The following is a 17,886-nucleotide window of genomic DNA, read 5'->3' as shown; positions in this document are numbered from 1 at the left end:
TATACAAAATATTATTGTAACGTATAGTGTAAAACATTTCTTGAGATACTTTAAATTTTTTTTTCATATAAAATCTTAGAACTTCAGAAGACAGCAAATCTCTAAGAACTAGTTATATGGCAAGTGCTCCAGAGATACACATGGCTAATGGTTAACTCAGTTGGAGAGCACAGTGATAAAAAGAGAGCTTATGATGATGAAATCTTAGATCCTATGCATCCTCACCCATCTTATTCCCCAGAAGCAACCTTTGCTTTAACTATTTAGTTTTGGTTATTCTGTTGTTGCCGATCTGTTTTTCACATACTCTGTCCATCTTATCAGCTTTAAGATAGTACGTAGCTCACCCACCCCCTTGTTTGGACGCCCATATTGCCTGGCCCACCTGAGGACTTCTGGACTGAATTGTTTGGAAATGTTTTAGAACTTTCCCTCCGTTGTAATATTATTTAGGTATAGTCTATCCTGCAATCATAAGCAAGTCCTCCATGCTTTTTGCAAAGGTAAAAAGCTGTAAACCACACATATATTATTTTGGCTATGTAAATATTTAGTACTAAGCAGAGTTGTGTCATAAGATTACATTGACATCCCTATAAGATTCTAGGCCAACAATTAGTGTTCCAAATGTCAGGATCAAATAAGTCTTTTTTACTGTATTAGTTTTTTAAAAACATATTAAATTTTAACCCAGTCGCTGTTTAGACTGTTTCTTGGATATTGTTAATTTTTCTGTACTTTTTAATTTCCTTTTTTTTCTTTTTCCTTTCACTGTTTACCTTCCTTTTTTTTTTTTTTTTAAGAATTTATTTGAAAGAGAGCAATCATGAGTTGGAAGCGGGGTAGAGGGGGGAAGAGAGGGCGAGAGAGAATCTCTCAAGCTGAGTCTGCACTGAGTGCAGAGCCTGACATGGGGCTCAATCTCACAATCCTGAGATCATTACCCGAGCCAAATCAAGAGTTGACACTCAGCAGACTGAACTACCGAGGCACCCTGTTTCACTGCTTACCTTAATCGCATACTCTTCCTACTACTACAGTGACTAGTAAAACTATACCTAAGTCTCATGGATCTTCTTTGGCTACTCTTGGGTTGAATCTGCTGTTTCTTGGATTCCTTGTGTTTCTCTCCTATAATAGAAAAAGTGTACAAAGAAACATGGAGCCCTTGTGTATCTGACAAAGCCTTCATTCTGCCTTAACATTTTTTTTAAGGATTTTATTTATTTATTAAAGCATATGAGAGGAAAGGGAGGGGGAGATAGAGAAAGGGAGAGAATCCTAAGCAGAATCCGCACTGTGCATGGAGCCCAACTCAGGGCTCGATCTCACAACCCTGAGGTCATGACCTGAGCCAAAACCAAGAGTCATACTTTTAACTGACTGAGCCACCTTGGTGCCCCCTGCCTTCACATTTGATTGAAGTTTTCTTGGGATAGTGGGATAGAAACTAGTCTAGAGTATACCAAAGGAGGAAGAACTGGGAGATAGTCTAGAGACAATGGGAGACCATCTGTTTGATGGAACCTGGAGAGGGTGTAGACTCAGGGGAACAAAAGAGAGGGGATGGGAGGAAAATGGAAAAGGAAAGGAAACCACATCCTAGGAATATGCCAAATTTTCAACCCAAAATTCTGAAAGTTTTATTTCATTGTTCCCAAGTATTAAAGATGCCACCACAAAGTTAGATAAAACTGGTAGTTAATCAAATGTTGGCATATTGGCTTCGGGTTAGTTGATGGCACCCTCAAGCCTTATCTCATGCTGGTACCTAGAGAGCTAGCAGCCTGATAGTTGGCTCTCCAGCCATGTGCTTGTAAAGCAGAGCCTGCTGGCCCATGGACCCTGCTCTGTTCTGTCCTACCTAAAATTTCCACTCAGAGGGACTTGATGGAAAAATAGTTCTGGTTTTTTGTAGAAGAAACAACAATGCAGGCCAGAACCATAATTCTTTTTCTTAAGTGTAATTGTACAGATAAGAATCATCATGCAGATGAAGGGAGTCACCAAGGTATGAGAAAAAGTCCAAGATAAATAGTAAAACCATCCCTGGAAGATGATTCAATGGAACTTTAAAAAAATTTTAATTCCTAATTAGATTTTCAGGGGGAGTTATATTCACAAAATTCAGTTTATTATTAGGAGAAAGATATAGCCAGGATAAGATAACAGATTATAAACTGTTGCAGAAATAAAAATTTCAAAAGACTAAAGTCAAACTTCCCAGAAAAATAGAAAAAATATTTTTTTTCTATTCTTTGTGAAGACAAAGAAGGAGACATAGAGAATCAATTATGTTATGAATCCCGGAAAGTTAAAAAAAAAAAACAGAAGCAAAAATGTGTGGAAGAGAATTTCCCAGAGATAAATGAAAGGGTCCACTGAAAGCCCAGCACAATGAATGACAAATGATGTACCAAAATATATTTCATAGTAAAATTTTAGAATATTGAAGAAAAGGGGAGGAGCATAAATGTTTCCAGAGAGCAAAATACAACCATATTGCCGACACAGATTTGACACACAGAAAATAAACACAAAAAGTTAGCCATTTTTGTTTAGCTCTGTTTTGGCAGTGTTAGAAGTTATAGGTTGGGGGTGCCTGGGTGCCTCAGTTGATTAAGCAATCAGCTCTTGGTTTCTGCTCAGGTCATGATCTTATGGGTCATGTGATCAAACCCAGCGTTGGGCTCCATACTCATTGAGAAGTCGGCTTGAGGATTCTCTCCCTCTGCCCTTCTATCCACTTGTGCACACACTCTCTCTCTCTTTCTCATAAATAGTGTTAAAAAGAGGAGTTTTAGATTGAAAATTTCGTATATTCTACCCCGTGGTTTTCTTCCCCTTTGCATCCTGTTTTTCTTTGGGAGATTTAAAGTCAGTTTAAATTTCCATTTTAAAAAAATTCTTTTTAAGATTTTTTTATTTTGGAGACAGTGAAAGGGAGGGCTAAGGGAGAAAATCTCAAGCAGACTCCCTGCTCAGCTGGAGGTGGGGCTTGATCTCACAACCCTGGATCATGTTCAAAACCTGAGCAGAAACCAAGAGTTGGTAGCTTAACCGACTGAACTACCCAAGTGCTGCTAAAATTTAAATTACAGCGTTTGGGTTTTTTTTTTAAGATTTTATTTATCTATTTGAGATAAAGAGTGAGAACATACAAGTAGGGGATGGAGGGAGAAGAAGGCTCCCCATTAAGTAGGGAGCCCAATGTAGGACATGATCCCAGGACCCTGGGATCATAACCTGAGCCAAAGGCAGACAGTTAACTGATTGAACCACCTAGGTGCCCCATAAATTACTGTTTAATTAGTAATTTCCTCATTCTTAATCTCTGCCAGTTCTCTGTAAATCTTGAACTAATAATTCTTGTGCAATCTCAAAAACTAAAGAGCATTTGAAACAAAAATATCTTGGGGTGCCTTGGTAGCTCAGTTGGTTAAACATCTAACTCTTGATTTCAGCTCAGGTCATGATCTCATGTTTACTGTGTTCATCTCTGTATGAATGGAATTATGGTTTTTTAATGTTTTTCCTTTTGCTTGTCCTTATTTTGTGACTTTTCTGAAATAAGCATTATAATTCTTGTTTATTTTTAAAATAGTAATTTCATTTAAGGAAAGGGGAAAAGTGAAAATGAATATACCATTAATTTTCACTCATTTCACTCATATATTCAATGAATATACCCTTCAAAAGAAAAATGAAAATGAATATAACATTCCACAGAACTGTCGTCCAAATTGTTTCATCTTTACTCTGTATGTTAAGTACTGCTTTTATTTTGAGGACTTTTTATATGTGATATACATATGACAAGTAATTCTATACAAGAATTTAATTAAATATGTTTATACCAGGAATTATAATTAATGAAAATAGTTCCATTTGGTTTTTAACCATCTAGGTCTGCTGAGGGAGTTTAGGAAAACTGTGGCACATAAAATTTTTTTCTTTTCCACATTGACCAGGATTATAACCAAATCAGATGTATGAACAGTTACAGAGAAGAGGGGGCCATTGGTCTCATGAAGAATGCCCTGCCTTCTGCAGCTCTGTTTCAGAAGACCAAGAGGGTGACTTACCAGATTGAATATTTCTGGGGATGATACAACTATCTGGGCATGCATTTCCCTGTCAGTCCAGGTGGGACTGGAAACAGCCATTCAATTTTATGAATCTCACTGGACAGTATGGATTTACTGGAATTATTCCAGTCATCATGCCCTTTGGTTGTCATTATCTTGCAAATGTGTCAGAGGAAAATTTGCAAATATGGCAGTGACTGTAAAACTGGCACATGGCATTTATTAATCCTGAAGAAAAGCATATGTACTATTTTTCAGTATAATTATCATGGATATGCTAGAACTATTTCTTGAAAACAAGCCTTTTTATTACTTCTGTGTGAATTTATTTAACAAAACTGTTTTGTCTGTTGTGTCTAAGGAAAGTTCTAGAGGTTAGGTATTTAATTGTAAATATGTGAGGAAACTCTTAATGAAGAATTCAGAATAAAAATAGAAAAAGCACAGGTATCTGGGAATTCATTTGTTAAGATACATGAGAAAATGTTAAATTGAGGAGTGAACTTGTGACAGCAGTAGCATTTTAAATTTCTAAAGACTTATCCTGTATATATATGTAAAAAATGCAGCAGCACCAATTTTTATAAGTATTGTTTGACTTTATTAATACTAGATGATATAGTCTCAGCCTTAATTCTACATTTTCATTATTTTGTAATTTTTTATTACTATTTTTAAAGGGTTAAAGAAGTCGTACACTCCCACGTTAATGTAATAATAGTCTGCTAGGAAGTTGCTGCAAAAACGTTCAAATTGTGTATTAATTCAGGCTAATGTATGTAAATGTCTTTGTGTAAGTCCAGGACTATTGGTTTGTGAAGTTACTTTGTAAGGAAATGCTTTTGGTACAGTTCTGTGTCCCAGGAAATGTGTGTGTTTTTTAATCCTTTCTGAAGATAACAGTGAGGTTAATAAAGAGGATTGTTTCTTTCCTGTTAAATAAGTGTTTTCCTTTTTTAACATTGAAAGCTTTATAAAAGTTACTTTGGTAAAAACGATTACTATATTGATTTATCTTTATAATTGGAAGTCATTTAACTGTTGAAGAAGGAAATGAATTGGCAATAGTTTAGCTAAAGGAAAGACTGGATTCCTTTTAAATGACTCTTGTTCTTACCAGTTAAATGTTAGTGCTAAAAGAGTTCCATCTTCTAAATTGTTTATACTTTTGACTATATGAATTAGTTATTTACAATCACTGTGAAATGGGTGAGATGGTTATATTTTTAGTATGTAATTTTCTAATAATACTTGTTAGTAGAAAGTTTGCATTTGTGTCCTTTTTGTGCTGTCAAAATATCTTCAGTTATATCAGCTAAATATTTTCATGGGATCATCTCTTCTTCATGACTGTAATTTGTAAAATTATACATGTTTATTTGAGATTTTTTTTGCATGTCTGTTGAACACCTAGTATGTCTTTTGACTTCAAGAAGAGGTTGCTACTTTTCATTATCACATACAGGTTAAATTTAGGAATAGATTGGTAGCAACATTAAAATTCATTGTAGGACATTCAGCCTTAAAATATTAATTATCTTAAATATAAGGTGAAGTTTCTCCAAATCTGGCTTTGTGCAAACAATTATTTCATTTACAGATTCATCAGTAACCTTTGTGTGGCGATATCTTACTGTCTAAAATTAATTCCCTTTTGGAGAGTGATCAGATTGCTGTTAAAGAATCCCCTGTCCCAGTGACAAACAATTCATAGTATAGACAGACATTCTTAAATATATTTTATGTTAAGAAGCCTAAATTCAAGATCAAATAATGTCTGATAATATAAAATAGATTCCCAATATTCTGATTCTTTAGACTATGCTCCAATAAACATGGAATAGAAAATACTAATTATATCTTCATAGAGTACTGTATTTAAATCTTTGCTAATAGCATTTGTGTACATCTACTTTTCTCACTTGTGTTTCTCCCCCACTGCTACTTTTTTTTTTAATTAAGATTTTATTCATTTATTTGCCAGAGAGGGAAAGAGAGATCACAGGCACAAGTGGGGAGCAGCAGGCAGAGGGAAAAGCAGGCTCCCTGCTGAGCAAGGAGCCCAATGCAGAACTCAATCCCAAGACCCTGGGAACATGATCTGAGCTGAAGGCAGATGCTCAACTGACTGAGCCTCCCAGGCATCCCTGTCGCCCTCCAGTTATTCTTAATTCTATTTTTTAGTTCTTGAGAGTAACAGAACTTTGTATTTCATTTTTCTATATTTTTATTTTAGTAAGTTTTATTTTAGAAAGAATTATGTACCTTGACTATGTACTTGATAGTCCACTGGGGAAGATTTTTTTATTGGTGTACTTAAATATAATTGGAATTCAGTTTTAACTTTAAAATAGCAGGAACAAAACCAGTATAGAATGAGACCATTACTTATGTTGTGCTAAAAATTATAGGGTAATATTTAAAAGCCAGGGGAATCTTTGTATTTTTATATCATTTAGATTAGAGTTCTGTGAAACATTTAGTGATAAGTGGTTAGCAAGTTTAGTGAAAAAGTGTATTTCCATGCTTTTAAAGACCAGAAGTATGTTATGATTTGTTAAACTTGTTACATATTTCTTCTCTTCAGTAGTTTTGCGGAGTGAACTCATTGAAGAACTGACAAGTCAATCATGGATCCTTTTGTCAAATACTAATGAAAAGTCTAAAGAATCATAAAGAAACCAATCAGATCTGTTTAAAAGATATAATATATTGAGCTTTGGCCATATTTGTATTAAATATGCAGGTGCTAATTGCCTAATGTTTTATATAGTAGAATTAAGAATGGAAAACAATTTCATACCTTTATAAATATGAATCCTGAGATGCTTCAAAATTTAAAACCAAAATGTTGGCCTTAGTAGCTTGAAATACAGCATGATTTTTTTTTTAATTTATTTATTTATTTGACAGACAGAGTACAAGTAGGCAGAGCAGTAGGCAGAGGGAGAAGCAGACTCCCCGCTGAGCAGGTAGTCCAATGCGGGGCGCGATCCCAGGACCCTGGGATCATGACCCAAGCCGAAGGCAGTCGCTCAACAGACTGAGCCACCCAGGCGCCCCTACAGCATGATTTTTATTGCAACACTTATAAATTCATTAATTTAGCAAATACTTATATCTGCTATTCTGCAAACCAGTGTGTCTAACCTGTGCAGAAGATAATAGCTACCAATTAATGAATAGCATGCTGAATAAAATATTTATATACATTATTTACAAAAGACACATTAGATTAAAAACACTAAAAAGATGGAAAAAGATACATTGTGCAAACAGCAATCACAGCAGATTTGGAGTGATACTAATATACAAAATTGACACATGTTATTAGATATATGAGGGACATTTTATAATGATAAAAAGGTGAATCCATTAGGAAGATGTAACAATTATACATGCATCTAATGACAGAGTACCAAAATACATGAAGCACCAACTGACAGAAATGAAGACAATTCAGCAATAATAGTTGGAGACTATATGCCCTGTTCTCAATTATGGATAAAACAACTATACCAAACACACTAGAAGACTTGGACACTATAAACCAACTAGACTTAACAGACATATAGAACATGGCATCCAATAACAATATATATTCTTCTCAAGCACACAAGGAATATTTCTCATGATAGACCATAGACTAGAGCATAAAACCTTTAAAAATTTAAAAGGACAGAAAAAATACAAAGTATGTTCTCTGATCACAATGCAGTCATATTTGAAATATATAATGGAAAATGGAAACTCACAAATTGGGGAACTTAAACAAGACTATTCCTAGGTAACCAATGGGTCAAAAAATTTTTTTTAATTCATGAAATACCTTGAGATGAGTGAAAACACACAACATATCAGAATTTATGGGATGCAGGGCACCTGGGTGGCTCAGTGGGTTAAGCCTCTGCTTAGCAGGGAGCCTGCTTCCCCCTTTCTCTCTGCCTGCTGCTCTGCCTACTTGTGATCTCTCTCTCTCTGTGTCAAATAAATAAAATCTTAAAAAAAAAAATTATGGGATGCAGCTAAAGCAGTGCTTAGTAACTTAGAGCTGTAAATGACTAAGAAAGAAAAAAAAATCTCAATAACCTAATCCTTTACCTTAAAAGAGAAAACTGAATTTAAGCAGGAAGAAAATAGAGATTAGGGTGGAAGTGAATAGAATGAAATAAAGACTAGAAATACAAGAATAAAGTAATGAAACCAGAAGTTTTGAAAAATCAACAAAATTGATAAAATTTTAGCTAATTGGAGCAAGAACAGAATATACCAAAATGGAGACTATCGTTAACCCTTGAACAACATGAGGTTATGAGCACCAAACTGCACCCCGTACCACCCACACACACACACTTTGAAAAATCATAAAACTTTTGACTCTCCAAAAACTTAATCACCTACTGTTGACCAGAAGCCTTACTGGTAACAGTTGACACATTTTATGTGTTACACGTACCACATACTGTAATGTTAAGGTAAGCTAGAAAAGAGAGAATGTTAAGATCACAAGAGAAAATATGTTTATGGTGCTGTACTATACTGAAAAAAAATTGCATATAAGTGGACCCATGCAGCTCAAATTTGTATTGGGTCAAGTATCAGCTGTATATATGAAAGAAGGACTTTACTAATAACCTTACATAAGCAAAAAGGATTGTAAAGGAATACAATGAACATTTATATGTGAAAAAATGAGATAACTTAGATGAAATAAATTCCTAGAAAGATGCAAACTACTGGAACTGACTCAAGAAAAAATAGACAACTGAATAGACCTATAGAAGATTGATCAAGATTGACAAGATTGGATCAATAAAAAAAAAAAAAAAACCTCACAAAGCCAAGGCCCAAATGGTTTTTACCACAGAATTCTGCCAAACATTTAAAAGATTAATACCAACACTTTTTCTTTGTAGATCATATGCTATTTAATAAAAGAAATAATGAAGTTAATTGTTTTCCTTTTCAGTATTTGCTTTAAGAGAAAAATCTTGAAGTTTGTAGGGATTTCTGATGCCAGGAATTCATGAAATGTAAGAGAACATTTAGCAATCAGGTGGTGTGGCTCATGACAATCAGCATATGTCCAACTACAACTTGCATTCCACTTACTTTAGCTGAGATACCCTTGCTCAGGTTGAACATACTGTGAGTAGAAGATTGCTGCGTCTAAGAAATAAGATACGATGGAGTCTTTGGAGAATGGCCTCACTGAATTGGTAAGTTAGCTATCCCCAAATTTTGGAGGTTTCCCCAGTTCTTCTATAATAGCTCAGTGCTCTAGCCATCTTCTTGTAAGTCATAGTCTTCTGGTGGTCTTTTCTTTTCCCCCAAAGTTGGACAAGTTTTTTTGTTTGTTTGTTTTGTTCTGTCTTATTTTTGTTTTTTAAATAATCCCTACCCCAACAGGAATTCAAACTCATGACCCTGGGATCAAGAGTTGCATGCTCTTCTGACTGATTGAGCCAGGCGTCCCCTCTCCTTTGTTTTTGTTTTTTTAAGATTTTATTTATTTGACAGGAATCACAAGTAGAGAGGCAGGGGGTGGGGTGGGGGGCATGGGCAGGCTTCCTGCTGAGCAGAGAGCCTGATGCAGGGCTCTATCCCAGGACCCTGGAATCATGACCTGAGCAGAAGGCAGAGGCTTTAACCCACTGAGCCACCCAGGCGGCCCTCTCTTTTGTTTTTTGATACAACCAGGAAGATACCTTTAGTTTTATCTACCCACCAAATATAAAATGCCATCTCAGGATTATAGAGATTCATGAAGATATTTAAACAGGTCGAGCTTCTTCCTGCCTTTGCTTCTTCCCCTTTGCTGAAGAACAGCAGGTTGTATTAGCTGTTTTTCAGCAATGTTCAGCAGGCAGTAGGGTCTGACAGTACATTAGAAGGATTATTCACCACAATCAACTGGGATTTATTCCTGGGCTTGCAGGGGTGGTTCAACATCTGCAAATCAATCAGTGTGATGCACGACATTAATAAGAGGAAGGACAAGAACCACATGATCCTCTCAGTCGATGCGGAAAAAGCATTTGACATCGTACAGCATCTAGTTTTTTTTTAAGATTTTATTTATTTGAGAGAGAGCATGTACAGGGAGGAAAGGGGAAAGCAGGATCCTCACTGAACAGGGAGCCCAATGTGAGGCTCATGATCCCAGGATTCTGGGATCATGACCTGATCCAAAGGCAGACACTGAACCAGTTGAGCCACCCAGGCAACCCTACAGCATCCTTTCTTGATTAAAACTCTTCACAATGTAAGGATAGAAGGAACATACCTCAATTTCATAAGAGCCATATACGAAAAACCCATGGTGAATATCATTCCCAAGGGGAAAAACCTGAGAGCTTTTCCCCTAAGGTCAGGAACATGGCAGGATGTCCACTCTCACCACTGTTGTTCAATATAGTACTGAAAGTCCTACACTTGGCAATCAGACAACAAAAAGAAAAGGTAGCTGAATTGGCAAAGAAATCAAACTCTCACTCTTCGCATATGACATGATAACTCTATGTGGAAAACCTGAAAGATCTTACTCCAAATTTGCTAGAACTCCTACAGGGGTTCAGCAAAGTGGCAGGATATAAAATCTATGCACAGAAATCAGTCGTGTTTCTATACACTAACAATGAGACAGAAGAAGAAGAAATTAAGGAGTCGATTCCATTTACAATTTCACCTAAAACCATAGGACACCTAGGAATAAGTCTAACCAAAGAGGCTAAGCTTCTGTATTCAGAAAACTATAGAACACCAATGAAAAAGATTGACAGAGACACAAAGAAATGGAAAAACTTTCCATACTCATGGATTGGAAAAACAGGTATTATTAAAATGTCTATACCACTCAGAGCAATCTATATATTCAAGGCAATCCCTATTAAAATACCACTAACATTTTTTACAGGGCTGGAAAAAAAATCCTAAAATTTGTATGGAACCAGAAAAGACCCCTATTAGCCAAAGGAATGTTGAAAAAAACAAAAAGCCAAAGCTGGTGGCATCACAATTCCAGACTTCAAGCTCTATTAAAAAACTGTAATTATCAAGACAGTATGTTACTGGCACAAAAACAGACACATAGATCAGCAGAACAGAATTGAATCCAGAAAAGGACCCTCAATTCTATGGTCAACTAATCTTTGACAAAGCAGGAAAGAATATCCAATGGAAAAAAGACAGTCTCTTAAATAAACAATATTGGGAAAATTGGACGGTCACATGCAAAAGAATGAAACTGAACCATTTCCTTACACCATACACAAAAATAGACTCAAAGTGGATGAAAGACCTAAATATGAGACAGGAATCTGTCAAAATTCTAGAGGAGAACACAGGCAACAACTTGCTAAACATGTCTCCAAAGGCAGGGGAAGCAAAGGTAAAAATAAATTGTTGGGACTTCAAGAGAAAAGCTTTTGCACAGCAAAGGAAGCAGTCGACAAAACCAAAAGACGACGGACAGAAAGGGTAAAGATGTTTGCAAATGTCTTACCAGATAAAGAGCTAGTATCCAAAATCTATAAAGATCAAACTCAACATCTAAAAAACAAATACACACACACACACACACACACACACATATATATATATATATATATATATATATATATATATATATATATATATATATATATCTTAGAGGAAAAGCATCCAGTATGATGTTAGTTCTGGACTTTCCATAGCTGACTTTCATCATGTTGAAGAAGTGCCCTTGTATTACTAACTAGTGAGATAGATACATATATATATATATTGTATATATGTATTTTGTTTCAAATAAAACTATCAAGTAAAGTGACAACCACCAGAATGGGAGAAAATATTTATCAATCATACATCTAAAAGGGACCTATATCTACAATATTATAAAAACTCTTACAACTCAAAAATTCAAAACAGTATGGTTTCACATAAAAATGGATAAATTAATGGACAGGAAATAAGCCCATGCATACATGATCAATTAATTTATGATGAAAGACAAGAATATGCAATGGGGAAAAGACAGTCTCCTCAATAAATGGTATTTGGAAAACTGGCCAGCCATCATACAGAAAATAAATTTGAAATGGATGAGAGACTTGAATGCAAGACTTGAAACTTAAAACTCCCAGAAGAAAACATAGGTAGTCAGCTCCTTGACATACATCTGTCTTGGCAAATATTTTTTGGACCAAAGACAAGGAAAGCTTAAACAAACATAACTACATCAAACTAAAAAGCTTCCGCACAGGAAAGGAAACCATCAATAAAAAGGCAATCTACTAAATGAGAGAAGATATTTACAAATCATATACCCAATAAGGGGTTAATATCTGAAATATAATTTTTTAAAAACTCATCAATAACAAAAAGCAAACTGATTTAAAAAATGGACAGAGAATCTCAATAGACATTTTTCCAGAAAAAAACATGCAGATGGACAGCAGGCATTTGAAAAGGTGCTCAACATCATTAATCATCAGGGAAGTGCAAATCAAAACCACAGTGAGATATCACCTCACACCTGTCACAAATGTCTTATTTTCAAAATTAAAAAAACAAGTGTTGAGGATGTGGAGAAAAGTGAACCCTTGTTCACCACTGGTGGAATTTAAATTGGTACAGCCACTATGGAAAACATAGATTCCTCAAATAATTAAAAATAAAACTACCATATGATCCAGCCTGTGGGTATTTATCTGAAGAAAACTAAAATAGTAACTCAAAAAGATATGTGCACCCCCGGTTTATTGCAGCACTAGTCACAATAACCAAGGTATGGACATAATCTAAATGTCCATCCATGAATGAATGGTTAAAGAAGTTTGGTATATCAAACCAAATTTTATATACAATGAAATACTAATTAACCGTGAAAAAGAATGAGATCTTGCCATTTGTGACAAGAAGGATGGACCTTGAAGATATTACGCTAAGTGAAATAATTCAGACCCAGACTAATATTGTATGATTTTTCTTACATCTGAAATCTAAAAAAACAAACAAACCCAAACTCACAGATAGGGAGAGCAGATAGGTAGTTGCTACAGGAGGGGCTGAGGGAGGTGGACAAAATGGGTCAAGGGGATTGAAAGGTGCAAAGTTCCAGTTACAAAATAAATAAGTCATGCAGGTGTAATGTACGACAGGGTGACTATAGTAAATAATACAGCATTGCGTATTTGAAAGTATTGCATATTGAAACTGTGTATGATGATGGATATCAACTAGACTTGTGATCATTTTACAACATATACAAATATTAAATTATTATGTTCTATACTTGAATATTAAAATGTTATATGTCAATTATAGCTGAATTTTATAAAAAAATTTTTAAAAATCTAATAACCTTTAAAGAAATTTAAAGATCTAATAATCCTTTTTAAAAAGTAGTAGAGGGGCATCTGGGTGGCTTAGTCAGTTAAGTGTCTGATTTCAGCTCAGGTCATGATCTCAAGGTTCTGGGATCTAGTCCCTGCTCAGTGGGGACACTGCTTCTCCCTCTCCCCACCCCATGCTTGTGCTCTCTCAAATAAATAAATAAAAATCTTTTTAAAAAATTAAAAAATAGGGGTGCCTGGGTGGCTCAGTGGGTTAAGCCTCTGCCTTCAGCTCAGGTTATGATCTCAGTGTCCTGGGATCGAACCCCACATGGGCCTCTCTGCTCAGCAGGGAGCCTGCTTCCCTCTCCCCCTCTGCCTGCCTTTCTGCCTCCTTGAGATCTCTCTCTCTGTCAAATAAGTAAATAAAATATTAAAAAAAAAAAAGAATTGAGCCCATCATCATTTGAAAAAAAATTTTTTTTAAATAATGGAAAATATAAATTTTTTAATAAGCTGAATAAATAATAGAAAGGGGAAAATGAAGAGAGAAATCCTGAAGCAATAAGAGGCAGAATAAGGTGATTTAATGACACCTTGGCATCACAGAGCGGTCAGGGGTCCAGAGGTTGTAAAGATCAGTCCTGCTCTCAGAACCAAGCCCTTCCCAGAAGACAGTGTATTTTGACTCCATATAAACAGTCAAAAAATATTTTGACAAGTATATTAAATAAGTTTTGAGCCTCAATCTGAGTGAAAATGGAGTCAAGCTTGTAGAGCTTTCTAGACATAGACAAATGCATCATGATATCCTTAAAACATTTCTGTTTCAAAGCATCACCCAAAGCTATTTTTTCAGGATGATTTTAAGGATACAGATTCCCATTTTGCCAGGTATGCCTTTTAAAAGATTCTTTCTTATTCTAAAATGTATATATCTATTATATTACATTACATCAAATGTTTTATTTATATCAGTATATATAAGAAATGAAGCAAACATCCACTTAATAACTAAATACCTACAAGAACTAAATGCCTGTGAGGAATAAGAATGCTGCTCTAGGAGCACCCATGTGCCCTTCTGGATCTTTCAGTTCTTCCTCTCTGGAGGAAACCACTCTCTGCCTTGTTTCTCTCTTCCTTGTCTTTACCATCTCATCACATAGTATGTATCCCCAAACATTAATTAGGTATTAATTTGCACTTCCATGGTACTACAGAGGTTGAGTGTATTTATTTTTTGTTGGCCATTTGAGTTTCCTCTTTTGTGAAGTGCAGATTCTAGTCTTTGGTCCTTTTATTGTTAGACTGTCTTTTTCTTCTTAATTTATTGTTTTTGATTTGTTAAGTTCCTCTATCCATTCTTTATCAGATATATGTTGCAAACATGTGAGAAGACCGGGAGGTACCCAGACGAGATTCAAGAACAGGTGAAGACTCCAGGGGTCTTGCAGGTGGAGTTAAAGTTCTCCAGACATGGAGAAAATTCCACACAGAGGGAGCAGTTTATGCAAAGATTATATTTGTTTCAGGATCTCCAATTAACACAATTTGGAAAACATAAAAAAGGAGAAAGAACCACTTTCCCTTCTCAGACCTCCCCAGGCAAATTAGATTTGCTTCTGGATTTAACATTTTTAGTTTTAATGTGGATGAAACAGATTTGTGTGTTTGTCCAGTTTGGGCTTTCACTCGGCTCTTTAAAGCCTCGTCTCTGATAAAATACAGTGTATTTCTGGGCAAGGGGAAGGCAGGAAATTAAGGGAAACCATCCTCTAAAAGAAGTTGTTTTTATTATCCAGAATTGTTCCCTTAAAATTTTTGAAGTACCCTAAAGAAGGATTTAAAACTCCAACCTAAAGAGATCATTAGATTATTCATAATCAATCTGTCCTTCGGAGGACATAATTTATTGGAATTTCCTTGGGCATCACTTAGGAACAGCAAGCAGTTCAAAGCCTGAGATGGATTTTCCTCTTATTTGTTATTTCTACAGTTGACAGATATTTTTGGCTAAGCAGAGATTTGGCAATGTTGGGTTCTTGATTCCAAGCTTTTTAAAAGTGCAGTTAAGGAAAATTGTAATTCTGAGGTGACATACGTTTGAAACCTCATTTGGCCTCTTATTACCTCATTCATTAGAGCAAGAAGCACTCTGGCTGGAGATCACATGCTGTGGCCTAGGGAGAGGGTGACTCTTATTTTGTTCTCCAGCTGACTGGGCCTCAGAGCGGGGTGGAGGAAGACTGAAAATAGTCATTTCTTGGCTGCACTGGTCAGGCGAGAGGGCCTGTCTAATCATGGGTCCATTTACAAGTGAGAAAGAGGAACAAGGTCTCTGGAGGTTGGCCTCACCAGTTAGGTGGATGTGATATGAACAGAGTTGGTAAAGGTCCAAGAAAAACTTCACAGAGGTTTAGATTTATTCGAGCCGTTTACATTTGTTCAAAGATAAAACTGAAGTGTCCTCTTCTGTTCTAAGTTTGAGTTTTCAACTTGTTTTCAAGTTAGCATCCCCAGACCCCAGTTCTCTCTCAAATGCAATGCCGCTTTCCTCCCTACGTATAAAACGTACATTAACTCATTCAACTCTCTTACAAAAGTCTGCTTTCTCCTACTTTATTCAACGAATGTTATTAAATAAAGTGCTATGTGCCAGACACTATGCCAAATATAGGGATCAAACATAAGAGGAATTAGAAATTTCTTTTTCTATACTATATATTCAAAACTAATGGATGATGATGGAAGTCAGAATCAGTGTGACTTTTGGGAAGGATTCATGATTAGAAGGAGCCATGAGGGGCCCTGGGGTGCTGGTATGTTTTCTTCACAGTCTGGGTGCTGGTTACACAACTGTGTTCAGTTCATGAAAATTCATTGAGTCACTTATGACTTCGGCACTTTTTATAAGAATGCTATACTTTGGGACGCCTCGGGGGCTAAGTTGGTTAGGTGTCTGCCTTCAGCTCAGGTCGTGATCTCAGGATCCTGGGACTGAGCCTTGAGTTGGGGGGTCCCTCCTCAGCAGGAAGCCTGCTTCTCCCTCTCCCTCTAACGCTTCCCCTGTTTGTGCTTTCTCTCTGTCAAATAAATAAATGACTAATAAATTAAAAAGAAATAAAGAATGCTATACTTTGATAAAATTCACAGGAGAAAACCATAATCTACAAATATTTATTTTTAAAAATCTTTCATGAAACTGAAATCCCTAGTTCTAAAGGGGAAGAGTCTTTTTGGGTTGAAACACATTGGAACTGAGTTCTGATAGGGTTTTTTTGTTTTTGTTTTTTTCTAATGTTCGTCCTATTTCTCCCAGGAATCCTGGCACCACTTTGCCCTCAAATAGCCCTTTGGAAAGCATAACCTCAGAATATTCAGGGAATAAAATATTTTGTTTTTGTTTTTTTAAAAGCTAGGGGAAAACATGTAAGGATGCACTAGAAAACTAAGGCACTTTCCTGCTTGACCCCTCAACATTCTCTACGACACTCTTGCCTCACCTGTATTTTCCAATCAGTCAAAAGGTAGTAGTAATTTTTTTACTGCCCATAGCTTATTAATTTATGTTTTAGGTTTTTTTTTTTTTTAACCAGTGAATGTTCAAAGATGTCAGTGGGGCCTAGAAGGAGAGCTCTGCTCTCCTTCTAGAGAGAAGGAGATTTAAATGTGCTAGAACCAAGCCAGAGCAGTTATAGAATGCAGCAGCATAGTGCTGTGTTCTCAGCTCCTGAGGATGAGTGTAAGTGATTAAGTGCAAGAAGACAGAGCCAAGGAAAGCTCATGAAAATATCTACCTTCATCAGCCAACTAAACAACCAAGTCTTTGCTGCTTAATCAACTTAAAAAAATATATAATATAAACTTCAAAAAGTTACCAAAATGTGCATGAGGCAATAACAGAAGATTTTGATGCAAGTAAAGTTTTGACTCAGAGAAAACCAGTTATTTCTCATTTTCTGATTTTATTATTTGCATCGACATTTACTAATAGTTTAGTCTTTATAAAGGCTAAACAAACATAGCATGGCTTTCAGTTAATTTTAGGCCTCTTAGAATGACCATATAATTTATTGTTCAAACCCAGGCACTTTTGAAGATGAAAGAAGACTCTAAAAGTAATTAATAGTGTTAACTGATCTGCAACAGGAGTAACCGAGGACTGGCCCGGGGAAATCAGGACATCTGCTTACTATACCTATTGTTACATAAGGGAAAAAGAGAACCAGAGTTGTTTTGTTTTGTTTCCACCAGCCTATACTGCTCTCCTTCTTGTTTCGTAGTCCTCAGTCCTACCTGGCCTTTCTGCCTCACCTACCCACCCACCCCCCACCTCTGGCCACATCTAAGACCACATACCTTGGTCTGGCAACTTCACTGGCCACATTAGAAATATACCAGGTATAAGTCACATTAACTGCCCCTTCCTGGCTAACAATTACATTCATTTTTTTATATCATGGTGGATTTAAGGCAAA

General features: G+C 35.9%; 1 protein-coding gene across 3 annotated transcripts in view; it reads left to right on the top strand.

Annotated features, from left to right (window-relative positions):
• Window positions 1-5,028, top strand: part of SMCHD1 (structural maintenance of chromosomes flexible hinge domain containing 1) — a 146,193-nt gene extending 141,165 nt beyond the window's left edge. For all 3 annotated transcript variants that reach the window (XM_004742791.3, XM_045065413.1, XM_013051436.2), the window contains one exon: window positions 3,972-5,028. In XM_004742791.3, the coding sequence (XP_004742848.2) occupies window positions 3,972-3,996 (25 nt within the window). In that variant the 3' untranslated portion in view covers window positions 3,997-5,028. The remainder of the gene's footprint in view (window positions 1-3,971) is intronic.
• Window positions 5,029-17,886: the final 12,858 nt, after the last annotated feature.

This window comes from Mustela putorius, unplaced genomic scaffold (genome assembly GCF_011764305.1).
Source record: "Mustela putorius furo isolate JIRA1106 unplaced genomic scaffold, ASM1176430v1.1 tig00003858_pilon_pilon_pilon, whole genome shotgun sequence".
NCBI classification, from domain to species: Eukaryota; Metazoa; Chordata; class Mammalia; order Carnivora; family Mustelidae; genus Mustela; species Mustela putorius.
This window is presented reverse-complemented; position numbering and strand designations above follow the sequence as displayed.